This window comes from Phacochoerus africanus, chromosome 10, assembly GCF_016906955.1.
Source record: "Phacochoerus africanus isolate WHEZ1 chromosome 10, ROS_Pafr_v1, whole genome shotgun sequence".
Classification (NCBI taxonomy): Eukaryota; Metazoa; Chordata; class Mammalia; order Artiodactyla; family Suidae; genus Phacochoerus; species Phacochoerus africanus.
Window position 1 is genome coordinate 15,059,145 of NC_062553.1, and position 27,680 is coordinate 15,086,824.

Sequence of the window (27,680 nt, forward strand, 5' to 3'; positions counted from 1 at the left end):
TTAACTTCTTACATCTGAGCAAAGATTGTGGTTTCCTGTAGACACATATATACTGCCAACAGGGCCAGGCATACCGGCAGTGGTGTGGAGCAGTTGTTTTCACATAGCCTGCACCAGAGTCACCTGAAAGGTGTGTTAAAATACAGATTTCTGGGCTCCACCTCTACTCTGTGATTCAGATCTTGACTAAGCCCCCAGAGTTTTATTTCTGCAAGCTTCCCAGTGATGCTCTGGTCCAGGGACCACAATTTGAGAACCACTTTTTGTGAGAGGAATACATTTGAGCTGTGCTCTGAGAGCTGACAGGGTGCATCGCTTCTTATATCCAAGTTCCAAGACCTCATGCTTGATGTCTTCTTGTTGGGAGTATTTCCACCCCAGTAATGAGCAAATGGTACAAATCTAGATGTGTTCTTTTTTCAGGCAGCCAGCTGTTAAGCATTTGCCTGCACCCTGCTAAGAAATCTAATCAGTAGCAATAGAGATGGCATAAGCTGCTCAACTGAAGTAGCGAATGTAGACTGTGGCACACATGCTAATTGTTACAGTGCTTGGAGAATAGCATAAAGAGGGACTTGGTAGTAGTGCTAGGAATGAACGAATGAGTGAATGAATGACTGCCCAAACTGAGAGCCAACGTGAGAGTAATCCCTCAGACAGAGATGGAGTAACACATTGTTTTTTTTTAAAGTAGGCTGATAATTGATTGCCTTTCCAAATGACTTTCTTTTCATCTAGGTAAGCAGAAACTTTAGAACATATTGTTGATAACAATTGTATGCTTCTTTCTTTACTTTCAAATTGACATCATTTTCCAAACCAGAGAGCATCTTTGGAAACATAGTCAACTACCATTTAAAAATGAGGAAATAAGATGCCCATATTACAAAGGCACAGGCCTATACCATGCATTCATCCATTTCAGAATTCAGGGAACCTGCACGACTTCAGGGGACTTTTCCCTGCAAAATGTTAGGCTTGGTTGGCCACAGAGCTTCTGGGTTATGCAATTTACAAGCTTACATTAAGAAGAAAAAAAAAAAGCAAGTGTCTCATTGGAAAGACAGACAGTTGACAATCTATATAGTCTTCTCATTTCCAAGATGCACATTCAGCCATGATTGACCTGCTGTGTGGGCAGGCAGCACTTTTATCAGCATTACCTATAACTGAGCCATTCACCTCACCACTTTGTGCTTCCATTCTGCAGGGAGACTTGGAACTAATGTAAAGTGCTTCATATAGGACTAGGTACAGAGTACATTATTGGTAATGCTGAGGTTTATGGATATTCTTCATGCTCAGACACCCAGATACTGAAGAACAAATACCCAAGCACAAATATTATTGCCTTCCATGTGACTCTTACAGGATGTTCAAAGGGAGAAGTCTCTTCCTATTTTTGGTGCATTTTAATTTAAATTACATACAGACAGTCCCCAACTTCCCACAGTTCCAGGTAGGATTTTTCAGCTTTATGATGGTGCAAAAGCAATACACATTCGGTGGAAATCATACTTAGAATTTTGAATTTTGGTCTTTTCCCAGGCTAGCTGCATGGGGTGCAATAGTCTCTCGTGATGCTGGGCAGTGGCAGCAAGCCAGCCCAGGCTCCCGGTCAGCTGTGAGATCACGGGTGTAAAAAACCCATACGCTTACAACCATTCTGCTTTTCACTTTCTGTCGAGTATTCAATAAATGACACAAGATAGCCAACACTTTATTATAAAATAGGCTCTGTGTTAGATGATTTAGGCCAGCTGCATAAGTGTTTTGAACGTGCTTAAATCAGGCTAGGCTAAACTATGAGGTTCATTAGATTAGGTGTATTAAGTGCATTTTCGGCTCACCGTATCTTCAATTTACACTGGGTTTATTGAGGCTTAAGCCCATCGTAAGTTGAGGAAGATCTGTAATTTGCTTCAAAAGCACTGATTAAAATACAGCTTTACTCAATACGTTATTTTATAAAACATTCTTCTGAAAACTCTGATGCAAATACATAAACACCTTTAATCCCATTCCTTTCCTTTCCATTGAGGAAGTGGGCAGGGAAATCTTTTATTAGTCTCTCGCCTTCACCAATGAAGCATCTGTAGCCTAGAGATATATCAAAATGGGATGATTAGTTGAACTTGTCTGGTTTCTGATTCCTATTCCATTGCCTTGAATATGCCAACAAATACTTTTAAGTTTTTAGGGCAAAAGACAGGAGTTTACATAAGCAAAGTGAGCTAGTTCTCTTCACACCACAGCTGAAATACCTTAAGATTTACCATTGAGATAGAAATAGAATCATGTCATTGTTAATATGTCCTACAGATATAAAGACCCTCAAAGACAATTTAGAGCCCCTCTTCTTTTAAGCTCTTTTTCTGTAGCAAACCACAAGACACTTGAGGAATGGCTTTGTTTCCACACAGCCATTTAGAAATTCAAGAAAACAAAATCTCAGGTAATAGATGAGTGTAGTAAAACTAAATTACATGAGAATGGTAGTAAACGCAGTTTATGTTCCCAGTGGAAAGGCTCGCTGTTAAGTGGTTCGCTTTTGTGAGTCATGAAGCGTATAGGTCCCTAGAGAGGGGTGAAAAAGATTCGTCAGTATTTGTCAGAACCTAAAAGGATGTTACCCATCTCAGGTGGATAGGTAGGAGATGACAGTAATAAACTGTGAGATGGATGGGGGCTCAGCTTTGTTCTGCAACAACTGGTGTGTCAGTCACTGCTTTTATTTTAAAAGGGGTTATGACAAAGGGCTCCTGAACATCCCCCAAATCCCATGCTTTAAGAGACAGCATGAAACACCAACTTAGAATCCCCTGAGCCCCAGCATCGTCCCTTCAAGCCCCATACACACAGTATCTTCTTTTTTTTTTTTTGCTTTTCAGGGCCACACCTGTGGCATGTGGAAGTTCCCAGGTTAGGGGTGGAATCAGACCTGCAGATGCCAGCCTACACCACAGCCACAGCAATGCCAGATCCAAGCCGCATTTGCAACCTATAGCATAGCTCATGGCAATGCTGGAGCCTTAACCCACTGAGTGAGGCCAGGGATTGAGCCTGCATCCTCATGGATACTAGTCAGGTTCATACCCCACTGAGCCACAATGGGAACTCCCCACAATATCATTTTACATCAAAGAATCCAAAAATATCAGAGTTCCCATCATGGCTCAGTGGTTAACAAATATGACTAAGAACCATGAGGTTTCGGGTTCGATCCCTGCCCTTGCTCAGTGGGTTGGGGATCCGACGTTGCCATGAGCTGTGGTGTAGGTTGCAGATGCGGCTCGGATCCCGCGTTGCTGTGGCTCTGGCGTATGCCGGTGGCTACAGCTGCGATTCAACCCCTAGCCTGGGAACCTCCATATGCTGTGGGAGCAGCCCAAGAAATGACAAAAAGACAAAAAAAAAGTCCAAAAATATTAATTTCACAGTACTTTTCTGTTAAAAGTCTGGGGGAGGCCTCACTAAAACTCCTGGTAAATATAAATGGAGTTAAGCTCAGGGTAACTCTTAGCAAGTTGTGGAATCATCAGATTAGACATTTAAGGGTTTGGGGAGGAAAAAAAAAATCTAGTCTGTCTGAATTTCACTTATAATTGGGAAAATCGAATCCAAAAAACAAGTTTTAAATCTACATATCTCAGAGTTCCCATTGTTGCTCAGCCAGTTAAGAACTCACTGTAGTCTCCGTGAGTCTACGTTCGCTCAGATCCCTGGCCTTGCTCAGTGGGTTAAGGATTCAGCCTTGCCACAAGGTGCAATATAGGTCTCAGACATAGCTCTAATTAAGCCTCTAGCCTGGGAAATTCCATATGCTGCAGGAGTGATGTAAAAAAAAAAAAATCTACATATCTCATATGCATTCTCATATCTTCAAACACTCATAAGATTATTACACGTTTTTCCAATTCAAAAATGTACCAAGTTGTGTAACCGCAATGTAAGATTATTTTCCAAAGAGCTTTATTCCTAGGCTATTTGGGAGAGAAATCATCTATTAAAGGCTTGTTAGGGATGAGAACACATGCCATTTGTATAGTAAGAGGTACTCTATAGGGTTTTTTTTTATTATTATAAAAGTGATGAACAGTAATTAAAAGCAAAACCTTGGGAGTTCCCGTCGTGGCGCAGTGGTTAACGAATCCGACTAGGAACCATGAGGTTGCGGGTTCGGTCCCTGCCCTTGCTCAGTGGGTTAACGATCCGGCGTTGCCGTGAGCTGTGGTGTAGGTTGCAGACGCGGCTCAGATCCTGCGTTGCTGTGGCTCTGGCATAGGCTGGTGGCTACAGCTCCGATTAGACCCCTAGCCTGGGAACCTCCATATGCCGCGGAAGCGGCCCAAAGAAATAGCAAAAAGACAAAAAAAAATAAAAATAAAAAAATAAATAAAATAAATAAAATAAAAGCAAAACCTCTAGAACCAGGCATCCTGGCTTCAAATGTGTGTAGCCACTGGCCCTGCCACCTTGGGTAGCCTAAGTGCCCGAATTTAGGGTTGTTGTCAAGTCTTAAATTAGCTAATACATGTAAAGTTGGCCCTGTAATTCTTTGATCTTATTATCTGCTTTTCCCTGGTAGGGAAAAGAAAGCAGAGAAAAATTACCTGGCGTCACAGTAACTCTTTTTTTCTTTTTTTGAGAATTTTTAAGATTTACTCTTAGCAATTTTGAAATATGCAATAATAGTATTAACGATAATCATTGTGCTGTATCTCCATGTCACACATCTAACAGGTGCTAGGACAAGCCGAGCAGAATTTGTCTCCCAGCATTATCTTTCAGGATATCACCACTGAAAATTCCAAAGTTTTTAATAAAATACGTCTTTTAAAATGCTTCCTGTCCTAAGTGTGCCTGAAAGATCTTGACCATCTAGAACTGTAATCCATTTAGTATTACTAAATCAACTCTATATGCTATTCTTAATACAACTCCCTTATGTTTTTTAAAATTTTATTTATTTATTTTCGATTTTATTGGGTTATAGTTGGCTTACAATGTTGTGCTAGTTTCAGGCGTACAGCAAAGTGAATCAGTTATACATATGCATATATCCATTCCTTTTCAGGCTCTTTTCCCACATAGGTCACTGCAGAGTATTGAGTAGATTTCCTTCTGTGCTCTGTAGTAGGTCCTTGTTAACTCATCCATTCTGTATATAGTACTGTGAATATGTCAATCCCAACCTCCCATTCTGTCCTGCCCCCCATTTCCTCTTTGGTAACCATAAGTTTGGTTTTGAAATCTTTGAGTCTGTTTCTGTTTTGTGACTAAATTTCCCAGTATCATTCTTTACTACATTCCACGTATTAGTGATCTCATGTATTTGTCTTCTCTGTCTGACTTGCTTCACTTAATGTGATAATCTCTGGGTCCACTCATGTTGCCACAGATAGCATTATTTTGTTCTTTTTTATGGCTAATATTTCATTGTATATATGTACCACATCTTCTTTATCCACTTTTCTGTTGATGGACATTTAGGTTGCTTCCACATCTTGGCTATTATAAATAGTTCTGCAGTGAACATCGGGTGCATGTGTCTTTTCAAATTATGGTTTTCTCCAGATAGATGCCTAGGAGTAGAATTGCTCCTATAGTAGTTTTATATGTAGTTTTTATATATTTACATATATATTTTATCTATTTACATATATATTTATTGAGCATCTACTGTCTGCCAGACACTCTACTCGATACATTAAGGAAGAAACAAATAATATATGGCCCCTGACTTAAAATAGCTACAATTAGGGGGAATTAAACACATACACTAGAGAGAGAGAGAGAAAGAAAGGAAGGAAGGAAGGAAGGAAGGAAGGAAGGAAGAGGAAAGAAAGAAAGAAAGAAAGAAAGAGAAAGAAAGACAGAAAAAAGAAAGAAAGAAAGAAAGAAAGAAAGAAAGAAAGAAGAAAAAAGAGAGAAAGAAAAAGAAAGAAAGAAAGAAAGGAGGGAAGGAAGAAAGGAAGGAAGGAAGGAAGGAAGAAAGGAAGAAAGGAAGGAAGGCAAGCTGGGGAGGGAAGAAGGAAGGAAGAAAGAACAGAAGAAAGAGGGAGGAAGGAAGGAAACAAAAGAAAAGGAAGGAAGGAAAGGAACAAGGAAGAGAATGAAGGAGTAGTAAGTAAAATGAGTTAAAGATGAAAATGCCTACCCCCAGCTTCCCAGCTGAAACACTGCTTTAGAGTGTACAAAACTTCAAAGGTATTGAACATTCCAGTTGTACTGCACCAAATACCATCATTGATGACATACCTAGATTGATTGTCTAAGGCTAATGTGTGACCAAGAAACCATACCCTGGTACAAATGAGTCTTTCTTTGCAAGGAGGCCCCATTATTAATATTTATAGCTGAATTAAGATTATTGTTCACAGAGCATTCATATAAAACCACATATAGTGTTGTATATGATCACAGAGGAAAAAAAATTCACCATCAACTTCTCTGTGTATATTTTATATTAATGTCTTATGTAAAACTTCTAAAAATTTAAATATGTCCCCAAAGAGCTATTCTGTTTCTGCTGGTCTTTAGCATTATCTTACAATTAATATTAAAAATAAAGCGGGGCTAATTTCTTCCTGAAGAAGTTTCTGAAATAGTATTAGATTATTTTTATGATGGTGGTAGTGGTGGTGCTGATGGTGATACTAATATCTAACGTTTAACTTTGCACTTTTTATATGCTAGACGTGTTGCTCTGTATGAAAAAAAAAATCATTTCACATAGGTAAACCTCACATTAATCATAGGAGGGGGAAAATATTTATTAGCATTTACTAAAGAGAAGACAGATGTTTATTAGTAATTAAGTAACTTCTCTAAGGTCAAGCATTTAATAACTGCAAGACCAGAATTCAAATCCGAGTTTATTTAACTCCAAAATCTGTGTGGTATTATTACTTAGCATGTCCCCTTAAAAGACAGTCATATTTAAAACCACAATGGTTACTATGCTGCTTTATTTAGAAAGTGTTTTCCTTGTATATTGTTTCCTGTCTTGATTTTAGTGCTATCAAGTGTTACAATAATTAAATATGTAAAAGGAAAAAGTATTGATTGTTACATCTAATTTTTTTGTTTGTTTATTTTTTAGGGCCTTACTTGGCAGCATATGGAAGTTCCCAGGCCAGGGGTCGATTCAGAGCTGCAGCTGCCGGCCTACACCACAGCCATGGCAACAAGGGATACGAACCACATCTGCAACCTACACCACAGCTCACTGCAATCCTTAACCCACTGAGCCAGGGATGGAACCCCCATCCTCATGGATACTAGCTGGGTTCATCACCACTGAGCCACAATGGGAATTCCCTTTAATGTGTATTTTTTAAAAGATGTTATCTGAAACAGGCTATCAAAGATCCTGGCACACGTGGACACTTTGAACTTAAGACCAGAGAACTTCAAGTGTTTTCACAGCACTGTAGTAAGGTTTTTACTGTCAAATCACAAGAACACTTTATTCTATATGGGCAAACAGTGGAATGTGATTAGACTCCTGTGGTGAGAAGCATGCAGATATGTCAATACATATTCTGTTATTTTCCAGACTTGACCTATTTGCAAATTCAAATAGCAGTGCCTGGAAATTTAAGCAATCATCTTGCCTAGGGAGTATTAGGTATTCACAATCCTCCCTATCATACCCTCCTGAGTTTCCATTTTTGAATCTTTTCCACAGTCTTTCCAGCCAATATCTTAGTATATTAGTTCTTTAATATTCACTATTGATCCTGTTTTCTCTGTTGGTCCTGTTTGCATCGCTGCCTGATGTAACACTCATGTGAAATTGATAGCCGTCCTTTAAAACCATACAGCACTAATTGCCTCCAATATCTTTTCTTTTTTTTTTTTTTTTTTTTTTTGCTTTTTAGGGCCGAACCTGAGGCATGTGGAAGTTCCCAGGCTAGGGGTCGAATTGGAGCTGCAGCTGCTGGCCTACACCACAGCCACAGCAATGCAGGATCCGAGCCATGTCTGCAACCTACACCACAGCTCATGGCAATGCCAGATCCCTGACCCACTGATCAAGGCCAGGAACCAAACCCACATCCTCATGCATCACAACAGAAACTCCCAACTTCATTTCCAGTTATCATTTTCCACTTACCTAAGATTCTTAATCTTTTTGGTTTTGATCATTTTATTAATTTCCATAAGCCTTCTCTAATTTTATAGCAGGCAGTAGTAATAATTGTAAGGCCTGGCCTTTTAATTTTTTTTTTGTCTTTTTACCTTTTCTAGGGCCGCTCCCAAGGCACATGGAGGTTCCCAGGCTAGGGGTCCAATCGGAGCTATAGCCGCCGGCCTAGCCACAGCCACAGCAACTCAGGGACCCAAGCCGCGTCTGCAACCTACACCACAGCTCACGGCAACGCCAGATCCTTAACCCACTGAGCAAGGGCAGGGATCAAACGCATAAACCTCATGGTTCCTAGTCAGATTCATTAACCACTGAGCCATGGCGGGAACTCCAGGCCTGGCCTTTTAAATGTACAGAAGGGAAACTAAAGAACCATTGTTATCCCCGGACTCCCTGGCTATGACTGTGTCAAGAATTCTATTTAAGCTGTTATTCCCATATCTCCACTGAGCATAGTCGTCTTCACAGTAATATCATGCACTGGACAGCCTTCTGAAAAATGCAAAGAAAGTGAGGGCATATGACCAGTTAACAAATTTCAGAAAGTGCAGTGATCCTACCAAGTTGTTTTTTCCTGTATCTGTGTGTGTTTGATTCTGGCAGGTGTTACTGTGTAGCACTCAGGAGTACAGAGACCAGTGATCGCTAACACAGGGTCTGTTGAGTATATTTGGTACGAGTATATTTGGTTCCTTGTCTTTCGAGTACAATTTGGAGTCGCAGTATCTGAGTAAATGGAACTTTAGTGGCATTTAAAAGCAAAGGCATAAATTTTGCTTTGGGATTTCTACATACCAGGAGGATCTTACTGGGTAATGATAAGATGTACTCATTTCTAGTTCTCCAGTGAGAGAACAAACTTGTTTTGTATTTATTTCTAAGAAGTAGAAAATGACTGTATCTCCTTGAAAATATCTTTTATTTTTTAAATCAACTGCTGACCTTTATCCTTATGAATGTTGGATGAGAGCATCTTTTCCCAAAAAAAAAGAGCTTATTTGAGTTTTAATTGTAATTCCTTTTCTTTAATAAATATAAAATTGGATAGTTGCCATTGTGGCTCAGCAGTAACGAACCCGACTAGGTTGCGGGTTCAATCCCTGGCCTCATGCAGTGAGTTTAGGATCTGCCATTGCTGTGGCTGTGGCGTAGACCAACATCTGCAGCTCCAATTCGACCCCTAGCCTGGGAACTTCCAGGGTGCTGCCCTTAAAAAATAAATAAATAAATAAATTGGAAGGATTGGCTAAGCTGGTTTTTTCTTGTTTTTGTTGTTGTGTTGTTTTGTTTAAAACAGCGTGGAGACGATCAACGATGGAAATTTTCACATTGTGGAACTACTCGCCCTGGATCAAAGTCTCTCCCTCTCTGTGGATGGAGGGAGCCCCAAGATCATTACCAACTTGTCCAAACAGTCCACTCTGAATTTTGACTCCCCACTTTATGTTGGAGGTAAGCTCTTTTCCACATTCCATGGATTCCCAAATCCTAGGGGCTCTCATCACAGACTAATCCTGAAGTTGTGGATGCCTGGCATTGTGGTTATTGATCGGTCATTGAAAGAGAGACAGCAAGGATAGAAAAGAAAGAGCTCTAAATGGATGCTAGGAGACCGTTTTGTAATCCTGGCTCTGTGTCTAACTAAGTGTGTGGTTGGGGTGGAAAAGGACATTAATGTTTCTTTTGTGTCTATCACTTGCTAGGTGAGTTACACATCGTCTAACCTAATCTTATTATTTGATGTGGTGTTCAGAAAATGAAAGCTTGTTAGAGGTCAAATCAGACAACAAAAAGATGAGGAAACAAGTTCAGTGCAAACCAAGGAGTCCATGACCCACCCCAGCTCCCTGCAGCTTCAGTCAAATGTTGCTGTGCTGGAACGCCTCTACTACCAGTTGCCAACACATGTATATGATAGAGAGATTATGAATGAAATCAAATGAATGAATGGGCAAATTAAATGTCCAAGTTTTATTGGGCACAGCAGGAGTACCTTTGTTTCGCTAAGACCTTAAGGTGAATGTATAGGAGAGAAAGTTGAAAAGGTAGGTTAGGGCTTGGAATGACAGAGCGAAGACTGGACTTTATTTGTAAGCAACAAGAAGACAGATAAGTCATTAGATGAGAGAGAAGGGTAAGGAACAAAGTTCTGAAGGAGCGCAGAGAAGAAGACCCACAAAGGAGAGAGCTCACATGTTTGCCTTTATCTGGAGAAGTAATATAAACGGGAGACAGAATTTCAAATTGCAGTCAGAGGAGCAAGAAAGCACGTGATGTTGAATTGAGTTGCATTGAATTAAATTACATTGAATTAAGGTGAGTTGATTAATAAAATTAACTCATTTTACAGATGAATAAGCTAAAGTTTCTGAACAGGCCAATGTAACTGATTTCTTCACCGTGACAAGTATTTTCATGAACTTCACATTGTTTTCATGATAGCAACCTTGGGAGGCTACATAATTCTCTTAACCCCTCAAAGCCTTCCCTGAATGCATTTTCAGAATTTTCCAGAAATCCCAGAGCACTTCTCTTTTTCATAATTTCAGCAGTAGAAAATCTGAACACTTTGATAGAGTTTTGATTTTTTTCAAAGCAGTTAAAAGTCTTTGGTTCAGTTCCGTAAATATTTAGCGAGCACCTCCCATATGCTGAGAGCTGAGTTAATAGATGCATGAAGAATACAAAACGGAAAAAGGACTACTCCTCTGTGCCTAGGGCAGTGGGGAAGGCAGGCATGTCTTCCTGAAGCCATAATGCATTGTGATAAAAGTATCTCCTATTTAGTCTATGCAAGTCGACTGGTCTGTTTTCTTCATGGGAATCACACCAGGGGATTCATTACCAGGCAAAAGCCTTCTATTCTCGCCTGAGCTACACGGAAAGGCAGTTGCTTTGGGATGTGGGAAGCAAGTCACAGATGTTACCTGTGGTTGGAGAGGAAAGAAGTTATATTTACTAAGCACATGCTATGTGCTCAGCACAAGGCTTCTTTTACAGTCTTAGCCCTCAGAGACTTTAGGAAGTAGGTGTGATTTTTTGTATTTTAGACTCTCAAAGGGACAGTCTCAGGGACTTCATAAAACATATCCAAGTTCACAAAGCCATGAAGTGATGGAGACCTTATTTGAGTTCAGGTCTGTCTGACCCCAAAGCCACCTGCATTGCCACTCACTTCTTAATACTGAGCAGAAAGGGAAGCAATCTAATTTCTGGACTTTTTGTTTATTTCTGGACTTGTCCTTAACTTGATTTTATTATGCTTTCATTAGAAACCATTTCATTCAATCGTTTAAGACCCCTTTAAAAATGCAGTGGGGAAAAAAGCACAGAATGGGAGCACTGGGGCCAGAGCATTTTTGCAAAAAGGGAAAAATGTTTTAAATTAGCACTGGAAAGTGGTAATCCCTCTCAGGGTAGAGAGCCTGGAAGAATCCAGACGGTCCTCTGTCCATCCAGGCCCAAAGGAAACCACTTCCAGCCCAGCCCCGCTGCCAGAGGACACACTGGGCTCATTTCCTTCCCACGCAGAGGACCGTCTCAAGGGTAATTCGGATTTTAAAAGCACATAAGACCGCAGCCCTGCATTCTTTACGGCAAAGGCAAGAGAACCTGAACTGGCAAAGGAGAGCGAGGGAAACAAGCTCTCCTTTTTCTCCAAGTCTGCAAACAGAAACACTCCCCAAGGAGGATGGCCTGAAGGGGATGCCTCCCTGTGCCCTTGGCCCTTGCAGTAGTATTTTCTAGCAAAACCTGGAGGAAGCTTTCCCTGCCCTTGGGTTTTCAACTACCCGTGATAGAGACTTTACTACAAAGCAAACATCTTTGTGCTTTTCTGTGTAGTAGTCCAACCAGGACATATAATACTTAATGGGACTTTTTTTTTTGGTGGAGAGAGGTAAAGGAGAAAAAGATAGCTTTATTGCTTTGCCAGGCAAAGGAGGCCACAGCATGCTAATGCCTTAAAGACTGTGCCCCTATCCCTTGGAAGGGGTTAGGAGGTGGTTTTATAGTTTGGGGGGTGGAATAAGGATCCGGGCCATGGATAAGGATCAGGGTAGAGGCAAGCTTTCTTTGTTTCTCAAAGCTGTTTAGTGGCTCCGGGACATGGTTGTGGTGGTCCTCCTTCTTCCCTTCCTGGAATGAAGAATGCTTCATCAAGTAGTTCTCCCATTTGCTGAGGGTTTTAGTTCTATGCCAACTAAAGGACTGTGTTCAGCATGTTGGAGGCAGGACTGTATTTAGCATGTTGGAGGTTAAAATCCCAACAACACTCTTACATAGGGTTAATTCTCATTTCACTTTGAAGCTCAGAGAAGTCAAGCTTCTTTCCCAAGGTCACACAGCTCAGATCCCACTCCACACAACCCCTTTGGGGGAGACACCTAGCTGGAGAGGCCTTGGTGAGGTTCAGGTTCTTCATGCCTCCTCGCAGAAGGAATTTAGCAAGAGACAAAGTGAGAGGCAATAAATCTGGGAAATTTTTTAAAAACTCACGACCTACGTATAGAACCCCTCCAAGTATCACAAATCCTCTCCTAATGTCTCCATTGGACAGAAGACTTCCGTGTTGACACTTGGTCCCTTTATTGTCATTTTGAAACATGGAGAGCTTGTTAAGGCTAAAAACCATCTCCTAAATTATATGTTGATTGATAGATTGAATCCCAGCTATAATCCGTGGTATGGAGGAAAGATTAAAGGGGAAAAAAAAACATGGATCTGCTTCTGTTTTTCAGTCAAGACTAGTCTGAAATGTACCAAGCAGCTGAAAAGGTTGAGTTACAGTAGTTCTTGACTTTATGACTTCCTACTGACAGTAACTAAATGTGTGATGTATCAACATTTTTATTTACAAATTATTGCAGTCAAATCTAGACCTTGATCCTTGTTAGGTTTGGGAATAGAAGGAACACATGTACTGTTTTCTCCTCCATGCGTGGAACTTCATCATCACTGGTCTGTATTTAGTCTTGACGTGTGCACGTATGTGTGTTGTATGAGCTACCGAAAATAGTCTTGGAAGAAGTTCTTTTTTAACCTCTGAAGAAAGGGCCATAAATGTGTAGACACTAAAGTCCACATGTTTTTGCTGAAGGGATATGATTACATTAGAAAAACTTATCCCTCGGGAGTTCCCATCACAGCTTAGTGGTAACAAACCTGACTGGTATCCATGAGCATGTGGGTTAGATCGCTGGCCTTGCTCAGTGGGTTAAGGATCCCACATTTCCATGAGCTGTGGTGTAGGTTGCAGATGTGGCTCAGATCCCACACTGCTATGGCTGTGATACAGGCCAGCAGCTGCAGCTCCAATTTGACCCCTAGCCTGGGAATTTCCATTTGCCCCAGATGCAGCCGTAAAAAGACAAAAAAAAAAAAAGAAAAGAAAAGGAAATAAAGAAAGAAAGAAATTAAAACATCCCTAAACAAGGAATTTCCTGTCACTAGTCCTCTCTGGTAATGGAACCTTTCCTCCTTTGGAACCTGCTCTACAAAGCAACCCAGTTACCAAGGCCAGACAAACACAGACAAAAAACCTGAACTCATGACTTTCAAATCCAAGACACCTAATCCAGTACCTGTCAGTGTGACCAGGACTGCCTGCATCAGAATGACCTGAGCTGAGCTGCCTGTTAACATTTAGACTTCTGTGCCCCACACCTTCCTCCCAGGTTGGGCCAGAAGGGGTCCTGGGAAGCAGCTTCTGAACAGCGCCCCTCTGGTGGCTTTTAAGTATGACAAGCTTGGAAACAGCTACTCTGGTTCAAATGAGGAACCCATCATCCAGATGAGGAATCTAAGCCCCAGAGAGGAGAAAAAAACGACCGGCCCAAATGTACACATACCAAAAATACAGACTTTGACCTCTAGCCTAGTGGTTTTGTATAACCAGCTATTTGACTGTGGTGCCTGATAGACCTTGAATGGGGTTCCTTTGAATGACAAAGGAGACAGGGCCCAGAGAATACTGTGGTTCGTGGTCTTTAGAACCAACAAACCCCCTAGAGAGTGAGAGCCAAGGTCTTTTCCAGCCTCAACCCTCCAATCAGTAGCTCACAGTCCAGGTGCAGGGACAGTATAGGTACCAGGGCCAGGGGCCTGGTGGGCGAGCAGGGGGGTAGGTTGGTCAGCTTCCCTGAAGGTTGCCTCATGTAGGATCCCATCCAGGAACTATTTCAGGGTCTGGCTTAGGCCATGGAAAGAGTCCCCAGTTTTGCCAAATGAGGGTTACCAGATGACTATCACTTGTGGAGTATCTACAAAGGTTGCAAATTCCGGGTTTGGAGCAATTTCTTTTTTATTCTCAATTTCTTGGAATATGAAGTGTTCACTCTCAATCAGCAAGGGGGAAAAAAAGATATGAATGAGGTGCTGTCCTGATAGGAAGCAGGGGTGAGCTTTTCGGGCAGTGACATTCTTGGAACTTGGGACATTGCCATGGTGAGCTAAACGAGCTGCCAGCTTAGAATTTGGCAGTGCTGGGGTGAATGGTCCCTGTGACCCCCAGCACTTACCAGCTGAAACCCAGCGCACTGAACCATGAGTAGAGATTGTGGAAGTTTGTCTCATCAGCTGATTCTAAGCCAGTCTTCCTGGTGACAAGGAGCATGTTGCCTGAGCTCTCTGGGCCCCGTGCCCTTCCCCTTTAAGGAGTGGGTATGGAAAGAGAACAGAGCACATATCCCTCCCCCATTCCCAATCTTGCTTTTGTGGCCCTGATTTTAGGTTTCATCTATTTATGCTTCTGTATAAGGTGTTTGTTTTGCTTTGTTTTGTTTTGAAGCAGAAGTTTAAAATTAAAGATTGACCACCAATGAACTAGGTTCTTTATTCTAGTTTTGCATTGGAATTGCCCAGAGCATATTCCAAAAAACAAAAACAAAGAAACACACATCTCTTCACCCTCCCCCACTGCCTTCAGATAATCTGATCAGATTGGTTCCAGCCGAGGTCCTGAGCATCAGTATCTCTTTAAAGATCCGGTTGTGACCCTGATGTGCAGACAGGCTGGAAACCACAGGACGGGATGCCCGTGCTCTCTGGTTCTCCTAAAGACGTGTCATGCAGACTCCCGCTCTGCTGGGAGAGCTGAGAGGGTCTGGGTGGCCACTGGGGAGCCCCTGGAGGGCCTGCCCTGTGACTTGGTGTCCCTCCACAGGCATGCCAGGGAAGAACAACGTGGCAGCAGCTCTGCGCCAGGCCCCTGGGCACAACGGCACCAGCTTCCATGGCTGTATCCGGAACCTTTACATCAACAGCGAGCTGCAGGACTTCCGGAAGGTGCCCATGCAGACGGGCATCCTGCCTGGCTGTGAGCCATGCCACAAGAAGGTGTGTGCCCATGGCACCTGCCAGCCCAGCAGCCAGTCCGGCTTTACCTGCGAATGCGAGGAAGGATGGACGGGGCCCCTCTGTGACCAGAGGACCAACGACCCCTGTGTTGGAAATAAGTAAGTCTTGGAAGTATATAAGTTTGGGCCGCTTGGTGGTTAAACACACACACACCACCCCTCAAAGCAAAACCCAAGAAGGGAAAGAAGAAAGGGGGAGGGAAGAGAAAGAAGTCGGTCCAATAGCACGGCCTTCCTTAGATTCCATTGATCCTCCTCCCGCGGTTCTGATTCCCTCTGCCTGACGCAATCCTCCTGTGCTGTAGGTGCGTCCATGGCACCTGCCTGCCCATCAACGCCTTCTCCTACAGCTGCAAGTGCCTGGAGGGCCATGGGGGTGTCCTCTGTGATGAAGAGGAGGATCTAGTTTAACCCCTGCCAGGCGATCAGTTGTAAGCATGGGAAATGCAGGCTCTCAGGACTGGGGCAGCCAGTACTGTGAATGCAGCAGTGGATACACTGGGGACAGCTGTGATCGAGGTAAGTAAGCCAGCCCAGCTAGGCACCTCCTGCTCTCTTGGCAAAGCAAGAGGGACCCCCCATCTTTGAAAAGAGAGAGAAAAATGTAGACAGAGAGGGGAGTGTGATGAGGAATGCTAGGTCTTTGCACTATTTTTAGTTGCTGCTGTTGATTTATTTTCCAGTGTTTCTCAGACACCAGATGGGAAATGTCCTAACCCTCCATCGTGAGATTTTACACCTTCACTTGATTTGCTGTGAAAATACTCCTTTTTTCCCTTACATAGAAGCACATTCACTCTCCTTCCTTCCTACCTTTACCTGCAGTTCTCATGCATATAGATGACTCATTCATCCTCTGGCACAGAGAAGAGGGATGCTAATAATTCTACTCTAGTTTTAGGACAGAATCATCTTTGACCGTAAAATCAGCTGATTTATCACAGCAGCTTATGCAGGTGAGAGGGATGGAAACAGGCTGACTTTTTAGCCCCATCTACTTCCTTCCCCTGGGTCGGCGTGATCAGAATGTGCTTTGCCTCCAGCTGGCACAGATTTTGTTGTGTGTATCAGAAACATGAGGCACGAGGAACGTGCCCAGGGAAGCTTTTAGCGGATGTCTCTTTTTGAACTAGTTCATACTCGGGTAATTTATGAAGTTAGTGGAAGTGTTCCTTGTATTAAGTAACAGATTGAATGATATTAAGCTCCAGGTCTAATAAATTAAATTGCATACTCTCTGCAACGGCTCCCTGTGGTAAACAAAACCAGCTGTTAGTGGTGTAAAAACAGAAGATGTCTATCTTTACTATCAAAGAAAAAGACTTAGGAATCCAATTTTCTTGTCAGTCCAAAAGCATAGTATTTATAGGCCCCATATATAGGATTCACTTTGCTCAAAAGAAGTATTTTCCAAAGGACAGCAGGTTGTGCCACCAGCCTGTAAGATGGGATATGAGTGGAACACTGAAAATAGCATTTGCAGGAGTTCCCACTGTGGCTCAGTGAAACGAACCTGACTAGTATCCATGAGGATACAGGTTCGATCCCTGGCCCCCTCAGTGGGTTCAGGATCTGGTGTTGTGGTGAGCTGGGGTGTAGGTCACAGATGCGGCTTGGGCCTGACGTTTCTGTTGCTGTGGCTGTGGTGTAGTCCAGTAGCTACAGCTTAGCTTTGCCCCCTATCCTGGGAATGTCCATGGCCCTGATGAAAAAGAAAGAAAGAAAGAAAGAAAGAAAGAAAGAAAGAAAAAGAAAGAAAGAAAGAAAGAGAGAGAGAGAGAAAGAGAGAGGAAAAGAAAGAAGGAAAGAAGGAAGGAAAGAAGGAAAGAGGAAGGAAGGAAGAAGGAAAGAAAGAGAAGAAAGAAAAGGAAAGAAAGTAGCAGTTCCAGGCAGGCAGCAAAAACAGCCTCTCTCGAGATGCAGATTCACAGCCACCCCCACCCCCACTGACTTAGCCACTGCCCTTAAACGTTTCGTGCTCTTTGTTCCTTTCTAGAAATCTCTTGTCGAGGGGAACGGATAAGGGATTACTACCAAAAGCAGCAGGGCTATGCCGCTTGCCAAACCACCAAGAAGGTCTCCAGGTTGGAGTGCAGGGGCGGGTGCGCCGGAGGGCAGTGCTGCCGGCCGCTGAGGAGCAAGCGCAGGAAATACTCTTTCGAGTGCACGGATGGGTCGTCGTTTGTGGACGAGGTTGAGAAGGTGGTGAAGTGCGGCTGTAGCCACTGCACCTCCTAAGCGAACCCCCGGAGGCTCTGGTCCTTGGAGAATGTCGCATCCTTCTTGACCCTGTCGGACTCATGAATGCTTCATAGTGGAAATATTTGAAATATATTGTAAAATACAGAACAGACTTATTTTTATTATGAGAATGAAGACTTTTTTTTTTCTGCATTGAGGAAAAAAAGAAAAAAAAAATGCTCGAACTCACAAAGCTTCCCGGAGGCTGGAGAAGTAGGAAGAAAGATAGACCTGAAGGCGTTAGAGCAACGATGTAACATGCTGAAGACCAGCAGAAGCACAGACACAGGGAGAGACGAGGGCCCCTGTGCGGACGTGACGTTGCCCAGAGCCCAGCGCTGCTCTGGTTCACGTCCACGAGGTCCACGAGGTCCACGAGGTCCACGGGGCCAGACCAAGCACATGACTGGGAGGGAGGGTGCCCCGCAGAAGACTGGAACTCCAGAATCCACAGCCAGAATGAATGGATGGGAAATATTTTGTGCAAAAGAAAAAGTGTCCTGAAGACCTGGGTTCCATTCGTGAGAGAAGACAGTGCTGAAATCCATGTTATCTTCTTTTTCAATGTCAGCATGTTAGCAGGAGAAGCACACAAAAGTGTTTATCTACCGTTTTCCAGTATTAATTTTTTTTGTAATATAAATGACAAAGGAGATGATAAAGAACCGATAGATTATTGATAAATAAATTAGTAATAATATGAATTTTTGTTTCTATGAGTTCTAAACAGCCCTATACAGTATTCGGTTTCAATGAGAAATATTTATTGTATCAAAGTACATTGTACTTAACCTCTTAGGCCATCCTTTTGCTGTTTCTCAATGCTTTAATATATATTAATTTATAATTGTCCTGATATTTTTGTACATTTTTCAAATTTAAAAATCAGGATTCTTTTTTTTTTTTTTTTTGGACAATAGGACTAACATAGGGTGTTATCTTGGGACAAATATGTGTTGATCTGTTTGTTTACCTTGACATCTGACCCCTGGTGTCACTGACCTACTGGCCTCATTCAGGACACCTGCAGAGGGTACGTAGAGTCTATGTGTGAGACGGTCATTGTACAGCAAGAAGTGTCCCTCTGCAGCATGTCCTCACAGGACAGAAATGGTGTGTAGCCATCGACACTAGAAAAGTAGCTCTTTTACAAATTAATATTTCCTTGATGATTTTTTTTGCCCTCTTACAGGGGGTGGAATGGGGAGAGAAAAAACTGTAATGTCAAGAACTGTGATTTTTTTTTTTTGTCCCAAACAATAAAGCTCCTTTATTACCTTAACGTTCCCATGTTAACATGTTTGCTGCTAAATGACAATGTAGAATTGATAATGATTTATAGTGGACTGTGCTCTTCCTTCATTAAAATCCCAGGGTACCCTAAAGATACATGTAAAGATGCAGATGTTTCTTTCCGAAAACTTTTTTTACAAAGAAAACTAGACGTTCATGTATAATTCAGTGTGCTTTGTCTTTCTCCAGACTAATATCAGTTACACTACTGATGTTTGTAAATTAAACAGATATTTACTTCATTAGCAGTATGTTGGTTTTCTTAGAAATTGCGTGCTATTTATCTTCCCCTCCTTAAGAATTCTTTCATCCAAGTGATCGCAGAAGACAAGGGCGGGAAACCTATACCTTTTTGTTGCCAGAAATTCTTTTGAGATTAGCACCCCTTCCCACTGACTTTGCAAGGACCACGTGAAAGAGATGGAGGGAAGAACACATTCTTGGCTGAGAAAAGAAGTGTGTTTAATTAATTTCTAGCCAAAAAATATTGTAAGATGAAATCTAACTAAGCCAAAATGGTAATTTAGTTTGCTTTTGTTGATCCCTCCCCCTCAATGAAAACCAGATGGAAAATAACAAAAGACAGAGAGAGCCTTTCACCCCAGGTGAGGTTTGGAACTATCAAGGTGTGGTACCCAGAACAGGGAAGCAACACTGGCTCGTTGGAATTTTAATCCTCACCCACTAACCTAAGAGTTCTTCATCTACCTGTAAGAAAATCCCTCTCCTACACACACACACACACACACACACACACACACACACACACACACACTCCTCTTTCACAGACACAAATGCCCAATCATTTATTCACTCTTGCTTTAAAAAATCTACATTTTAATGACATAAATATTATATAGTCATAGTAAAACATTTATTTCTTCCCATTGGTTGTTTCTCTTCAAGGATATGTTATCTTTTTTTTAATGTCCTGAAGATTTTATTTTTTTAATTTTTTATTGTAGTTGATTTACAATGTTCTGTCCATTTCTGCTGCACAGCAAAGTGACCCAGCCATACGTCCATATATATTCTTTTTTTCACATTATCCTCCATCCTGTTCCACCACAAGTGATCAGATATAATTCCCTGTGCTATACAGCAGGATCTTATTGCTTATCCATTCCAAATGCAACAATTTGCATCTACTAACCCCAAACTCCCAGTCCCTCCCTCTCTCTCTTGGCAAGAAAGATACGTTATCTTAATAGTCATTGCTTTTTGAGGGCTTCTTATGTGACAAGTGCTATGCCAAGGGCTTTATATGAAATATCTCATTCTTTCCCTCTCTTTGCCTCTGTACACAGGCATAAAGAGCTTGAAAACAGAGGAGCTGAATTCCAGCTCAGGCCCTGCAGGCCACAGGGTCTATATTCAAGAGAGAAAGGCTGCAGCTTCATAATTACTACCCTCTGATAAGGGACATTTCAGCCTCGAGCCTTATTTCCACAGCTTATTTCTATACTGATCATGTCAACCTAAGTAACCTACATTGGAGACTTTATTTTGTTTTTGTTTTTTAAGGGGAAAAAGTGAAATAGTAGTAGTTTCCAGAATGGTATTCTTTCTCCTTCCTGCTTATAAAGGCACAAAACGGAATTATGTTTGACCGAAATTTGGGCTGATTTAGCAAGTTTCTTAAGGGGTTTATTTGCCTCATGATGGGACTACTTTCTGCGAAAGCCCCTCTTTGAGAAAATTCAATAGACAAATAATTACCAGTAAAGGAGACAAATTAAGGGCCATTATTCATATCATAAAAGGCTGCTTACTTTTAAAGCCTTGATCGTAGGAATAATTTCTTTCATAGGAAATTATTTTGGAGCATTTCCAACTGAATTCAATATGGTAAAACAAAAAACATTTCACATATTTCAGAATCAAGGCTACTGCACAGAATAATGTTCATTTTTAATCTGAAAAGATAAAGTAATTAAATGCTCTTAATGTATTTACTTTAAATTCTCCCATGAATGAGGAAGTACCATCAGGCTATGCCATGGAGATTTGACATGTGTTCAATTTAAGATGCGTTCATTGAATAATAACCATCTCAATCTTCAGAATTTGTTTTCACCACAGATTTCCTGAAATTATTTCTAAGCAGTAATAGACTAACCCCGGTTTTAGAATTGCTCTGAGCATTTTCTTTTTGGATGGCTTGCTTTGTCAGCAGCCGTTCTTTCTGGAAAAATGATAGAAAGACTGTGGAAATCAATTCAGGTTCTAAAGATCTTGACTGTTAGGGTGTCATTTGCCTCATAGAGTGACCACTAGTTCAAAAGTAATGTTTGTGGAAATAGACAAGCTATAAAAGTATGTGAAGCTTTATGTAAAGGATATAAAACTATATAAAATATATTAGTCATTTTCATTCTTAATCCTTTCTTGCGTACCCAAAAGTGACTTAACAAATATTTATTTCCTCTCTCTTATTATGTGCAAGAAGCTATGCTACACTTTTGCTATATAGTTTTTTAAGTAAAACACATTGCTTCTACCATTTTAGAGCATCCACTCTATGCATGTGAAGTTGATGTTAAAATGGAGAATAGATAGTCTACAAATGACTAAACTAATATATAATTTCAGATTGAGATAATCTCCTTGAAAGAAATAATGAGATACTAGAAAAACACATAGCAGAGAGATCCAAGCAAATACATATTGGGAAGTTAGGGAATGGCTCTTGTGAAGAAGTGATATTTAAGCCAAGTTATGAAGGATAAAGCAGGATGGAGCTACACGGAAATATATGTAAGGGTCAAGGGCATGGGGTCCACTCAAAGAGAGCAGCCTGTTTATAAGCCTGAGGAGGGCACAAACTCTTATGTGATCAAGGAAACAAAAGAAGCTAATGTGGCCAGAGTGAGGCATATATTTATTTCTCAAGTTTAAGACAACAATAACCATTTTCTGGCTCTATTACCTCATTTCATGCTAACTATATTTTTCTTTTGAGTGTCCATTTACAGTAAGCTTTTAAATTGCCAACAAAATGGATTTCCATTTTAAAATAGCAATGAGTTAGTTGTATTTAATGCAGTTCCAAATGAAATACCCCTGAAGATACAGAAAATGGGAACACTTACAACAGCACTGGAAATTAATAATATTTCTGGAATCTCAAAGGAATTTTCATGAACTCAAAAGCTGATGAGGCTGGATTAAAAGAAACAACTGCTGGGAGTTCCCCATTGTGGCACAGCAGAAATGAATCCGACTAGGAACCATGAGGCTGCTAGTTTGATCCCTGGCCTCACTCAGTGGGTTAAGGATCTGGCATTGCTGTGAGATGTGGTGTAGGCCAGCAGCTCTAGCTCCAATTCAACCCCTAGCCTGGGAACCTCCATATGCCATGGGTAGGGCCCTAAAAAGCAAATAAATAAGTAAATATAACAGAAACAATGACTGACTAACCCATGATTTGAAACTTATGAGCATCCTTTGTTCTGGACACCAAAACCAGAGACTCAGGAGAGGGGTCAGCTGGAAAACCAGCAAAAAGTAGCTTCACAATAAGGGTGTCACATTGTGAGGATGGATGCCAGAGGGCCTGTTCTTCCAGCCAATGCGGTAAAATTGACCTTCATCTGCCAGATGCTTCGGTTGTCATTAAAGAAACCAAAGCAGTACAAGAAACATAGGGAAGACCAGCAGTGTTACACTAACCCTTGAGAAACGTAGCCTCTATAAATAAATCATTGAAGATGTGGACTGGGCTTGGGAGACCCATGGTGGCAATAGACTGATGGGAAAGGAAAGTACTTGATCAATTCAGAAAATCAGAGAACAACTGCCTTATATGAATTCACTAGTAAATATACAGAATGGTTTGAAAAAAACCTTGGTGGTGGAAATACACAGGCAGTATTTGAGGGTGAGGGCTCAGAAGTTCAGATTTCTTTTTTGGCCAATAGAAATTTATTAAGGTTGCCTGAGTAAGAGAATGATTTGTTGAGACCTGAAGCATAGGAATTACAGATGGACAGCAGGATGTAAAATCAGTTGATCAGGTGGCTATTTCTCAAGTATGAGGAAAAAAAAAGGTAAGTGCCAGGAATAGAAAAAGGGGAAAATAGCAAATGAATTAGAAAAGCCCACACAGAGTGTATTGTTACAGTGAAAGAATTAAGACTTCATGATGAGATTGGGTATGTTTGTCAAGGAAGAAGAGAAAATCAAGCCTAACTTCTTGTGAGCTTATCTGTTGTTTTCTGCCATTTCTAAAGTAAAAGAATTTAAATTTAGGGTTAGTAGCAGCACAGCGACCTCCTAAGGCTGGGAATAGCTTGAGGATCAGTTAGTGACTTGGAAAACCCCACCTTTCTCCTCTTAACCCATCTTCCCTTCCCTTGAATGAAAACAATACTTTACTCTAGATCAACTCCCTCTGTAGGATAAAAGCCAAACTCTTTGGTATGGTAGTTTAGATTCTTCACAAAGGGATCTCCTCAAGCCTTTAACAAAGGCTCTTAAGTTGACAAATTGTAGGAAAGAGTATTTTAAAAGAGATTATGGGCTGGGATGTCTAAAACCATAGGTATAAGATTCGTTCACCTAGGAGTAATAGTTGAAGCCTAGAAAATGGATGAGCTAATTTAGATACACAATAGAACAAACTTGACCAAAAGAGTAAGGCTCAACTTTAGATAATGCTCACATTTCTACAATGAAGTCCCAGGACGAAGATGAAGAACAGTTTAATAGAGTAATGGGGCAGCAGCTGGATAGCAATGGTGAGGCACGGAAGTTATGAGGAATGGACTTCCTTCTCAGTAATTCTGAGAGCAAAGGAAGAAGTCAGTCAGGATAGCGACTGGAAGAGTTGGTGAGGTCACAGCCTCTCATTTGATGGGTCAGTAAGTACTAGTTTATTCCCTGGAGTCCCAGTTTGTGAAGGTATGGAGCAAACACGCGAGGTAGATACTGAAGGGAATACTGAGGTCCAAGCTGGAGGAACAAGACCACACCAGGTCATCACTTAATGACCTCCTTGGATAAGGGAAGGAAAAGTGGATCTCGGTTACAGTGGGGTTAAAGAAACAGGAGTCTCAAGACAGCAAGACGCTACAAAATTACTGAAATGGAGTGAAGAGAGTATATATATGCAACAGCTCTTTTCCCAATGGATTTCTCAGTTTGCTGCTTCCTTCCCCAAAGGGGACATATAGGACACTTGCAAGTGCTGTGTCCAGAGAGACAAAATTCAGCCCAGTGGAGGCGCCCCCATCTAGCATTTGGAACTACCTTTGTCTGTGTCAAGATGTGGGTGGCTGAATTTGGACGCCAAAGAAAATCAAACATAATAAAACACACACACAACGAGGGAGTGGGAGAAACAGCCAGAGACAATCATCCAGAATACTTGCTGTCATTAATCTTACTATCCCTTCTTGAAGTGGATAGAATTATTTTTAGTTTTGTCCTCATAGATTGTGGCAGGGAGATGAAGTGACTTGCCCAAGGTCACCCAGCCCAGTTCTCCTGACTCATACTGTAATGCGATATCGATTTTACTGGAATTGATAGGCAAAGTCTCTGACTGTCCTCCCGAGGTAATGCTGGAGGAATGAATATTTCTCAGAGGAGTTATTTTGCTTTTTTAAAAAAGTCGGTGGATAGCATTCACGTTCCCAATAAAAACACACTAAAATCTTCTTTTTTTATTATCTCTCATTTGATAAAGGAAAATAAATAGGATTTTTTTTTTTTTTTTTTTAGCAGGAATTATCTTTCAGGAACTTGAGCCCAGAAAGAAGGAATGAGTTTTACATGGCTGCTGAAGTATTTCTGGTCAGCCTGGTCAGGTCAGGTGTGCCTTGATTGAGTGGGCCAACCGGGAGCAATTGAATTCTGCTGCTAATACAGTCACAAGGTCAGGATGGAACATGTGCCCTAGTCCAGTTATATCAGCCACAAAATCACAGCCTTGGATGCATTCCAGGTCTTAGGACATTCTCCGGAAGGAAACTAAGAAGTCATGGAAAAGGGCTAGGGAGAAACTTTCTTTTTGAAATGCCTGATAATATCCCTGTCCATGATTTCAAAGGTCCACATCATCCCAGAGAGGAGAAAAGTGCACATCAGGAAACTGCCTCATCTACAGCCCCTGGATCCTGCTTGGTGCATGCTCACAATATGACCCTTCAGTTGCCTCAACCACCAGTTCTTACTTTAATTACATCTCCACATTGATTTTTTTCATTCCTATTATTATTAAATTACTGACAATTCTTCTCTTCTGATGCCTGTCAACTACTCCTTTTTGGACCTGCGACATGGACAAGAACACATTTCTGAATGATATGCACCATACTCCGTTTGATGAGGAAATGGCATCTCTGATCATTTGACAGAAAAAGCATTGGGGGTCTCACAGCGACGTCGAAAGTGGAAACCCCTACAACAATCTCCTCATTTTACCTCATTTTTCTCCCCCCCTTTCTTCTAAAGTCTTCCATATTTTAGAACATGAACACAGGCCTTGAGGAAAGTCTTGAGTCGTGGTTAAGAGAGGAGGTCTGGATGAAGACAGCCAAGTTCAAATTCTGGTTTCCCCATTTTCCAACTGTGTGAATTTATTAGGTTCAGTACCTAAAAGGAGGTTGAGACAGAGATTTAGATGCACACAGTTTAGTTGAAGGGTAATCCCATGAGGCATATGAGGAAAGAGGGGAGTGAGAAGCATGACAGAGCACTAATAAAGGATGGGTCCATGAGCATTTCCTGCTATGGACCATTGAGAGTCACAGTGGGGTCCCTCAGCCTCTGTGGACCACCTCTCAGAATTGTGCCACAGAGGGGACAGAGAGTGTTAGGTAACCACTCACTCTTGCATCTCATTGCTCATTCTGGGACTTTTGAATCTATGAGCTATCCAACTCGATTCCCATGGTTGGAAATCTCTCTCAGACAGAAATTCCAGGAAAGTGGTACAAGAATGATCTGGGAGAATTATGTCTGTGGAGATAGTATAGACAGAATGCCCCATGGTGATTTAAATGCTCCAAGCCTGTCCCACCCCATAAAACTGAGTGAATAATTCTTTGCCTGTACCGGCTATATTTCCTGCAATGTGTGTAACTCCTAGTGCCTGTTGAAATCAATTCGTTTCTTCATCCATAGAAGAGACTCGTGCCCAGCTAGACTGCATTTCCCAACTTCTCTTGGTTTTACCTCTGTCCATGTGATTAAGTTCTGACCAACGGGATGTAGTGGGAGGATGTGAGCCTCTTTCAGACCTGAGAATTAAGGTATTGGGTTTATCTTCTCCATGCCCTTTATTCCCGCCCAGACAGCTGAAACACAGACATGGCAGAGATCCAGCTTTGATCATACAGATGATAACAATGCCCTGAGAATGACTGAGAAGCCCAGATGGAAGGAACTGGACCTCTTTAATCAGTACTACTACAGAAGAGAAAAATGAGCTTCTGTCTTTTGGGTCACATTATTCTGGAGTCCTATGTAATAGCACCTTCTCTTATCTTCACCAGTGCATTCTTTCATAGGATGGTGATGGAGGGTAAATGAGACAATCCATAGGAAGTGCTTAGAACAATGCTTGGCACCTTGTGAAGGTCTTCAGAGTAATTCGTTGTTATTATCTTTACTGTTTGTGAGGATAGAATCTCAATATGAAACACTTAAACTCAGAGTGGGGGAGGAATGGGAACCCACCCCCCCCAAAATTAGAGATGTTGTAAGAACTACACATACTGGATTCAGTTGTAGGAATTAGATTCTGGATAGACCAGAACAAATGTCCCCCACACACAATAATGATAGCAATGTCTACCATATTGATAAACTTCATATCCTTTAGATATGCTAGGCCCTTCACTAGAAAGTTCACTAAAAGTTCATTCTATTCCTTCTTCCAGCATGCTTACGGTATAAGTATCTATACCCATATTTTTCCCTCTGAGAAACAAAGACCCATGGAATGGAGCATCTCCTTAAAGGCAAGCATGATTTGGGAGAAAGAAAGAAAAGAAACCCAACCCCAATCAAGATTCTCACTAAACTTGCAGATATTTGAAAATGCCACTGACTTTTAAGAGGACACAACAAATGACAAACGTGCAGGGAGTTTCTGAGCCACCTGAGGGGAGGTTAGGTAACATGCAACATTTTAATTCTATTTTGTCTGGCTCTTCCGCAGCTCACTCTGAAGGGATCCTAATCATTAATCACCCAAAGACTTTATGTCTACACTCAGGCTGCTGGGGAAATGATACATCCTGAATTTTAAAGCCACAGTAATGATCCCCAAATGAGACCAGAGTACTGATTTTTACCATTACCCACACAATCAGCATGTCTAGACCTACAGGACATCAGTGGCTTTCTCTCCTGGGTTATGACTTTGTATAACTACGCATGCAAACAGAATAGGACTTTGCAGGGAAAAACAGTCTCAGAACCACTACACACACTCTGCATTTTCATTAAAAAGATAACCTGGGAGAGAGAAGGCAGCCCTCAAATCTGTGGAGCAAATTCCCTGATATTCAGAACTCAGGAAGCATTTTCTCAGGAAAAAAAAAAAAGATAGCACATGGGTGAATTTCCAGTCAATCCTCCCCTCTCCCTGACCACATCAACCATCTCCAGGCCCTCCCCCTTCCACT

At 41.5% G+C, this 27,680-nt stretch overlaps 1 protein-coding gene across 1 annotated transcript in view; it reads left to right on the plus strand.

The window, feature by feature from the left end:
• SLIT2 (slit guidance ligand 2) overlaps window positions 1–18,602 on the plus strand; it is a 382,101-nt gene extending 363,499 nt beyond the window's left edge. Inside the window, 6 exon segments of the mRNA XM_047797929.1 lie at window positions 9,453–9,607; window positions 15,318–15,609; window positions 15,816–15,918; window positions 15,920–15,973; window positions 15,975–16,029; window positions 17,507–18,602. Coding sequence (XP_047653885.1) covers window positions 9,453–9,607; window positions 15,318–15,609; window positions 15,816–15,918; window positions 15,920–15,973; window positions 15,975–16,029; window positions 17,507–17,748 — 901 coding nt within the window. The 3' untranslated portion in view covers window positions 17,749–18,602.
• The last annotated feature ends 9,078 nt before the right edge of the window (window positions 18,603–27,680 follow it).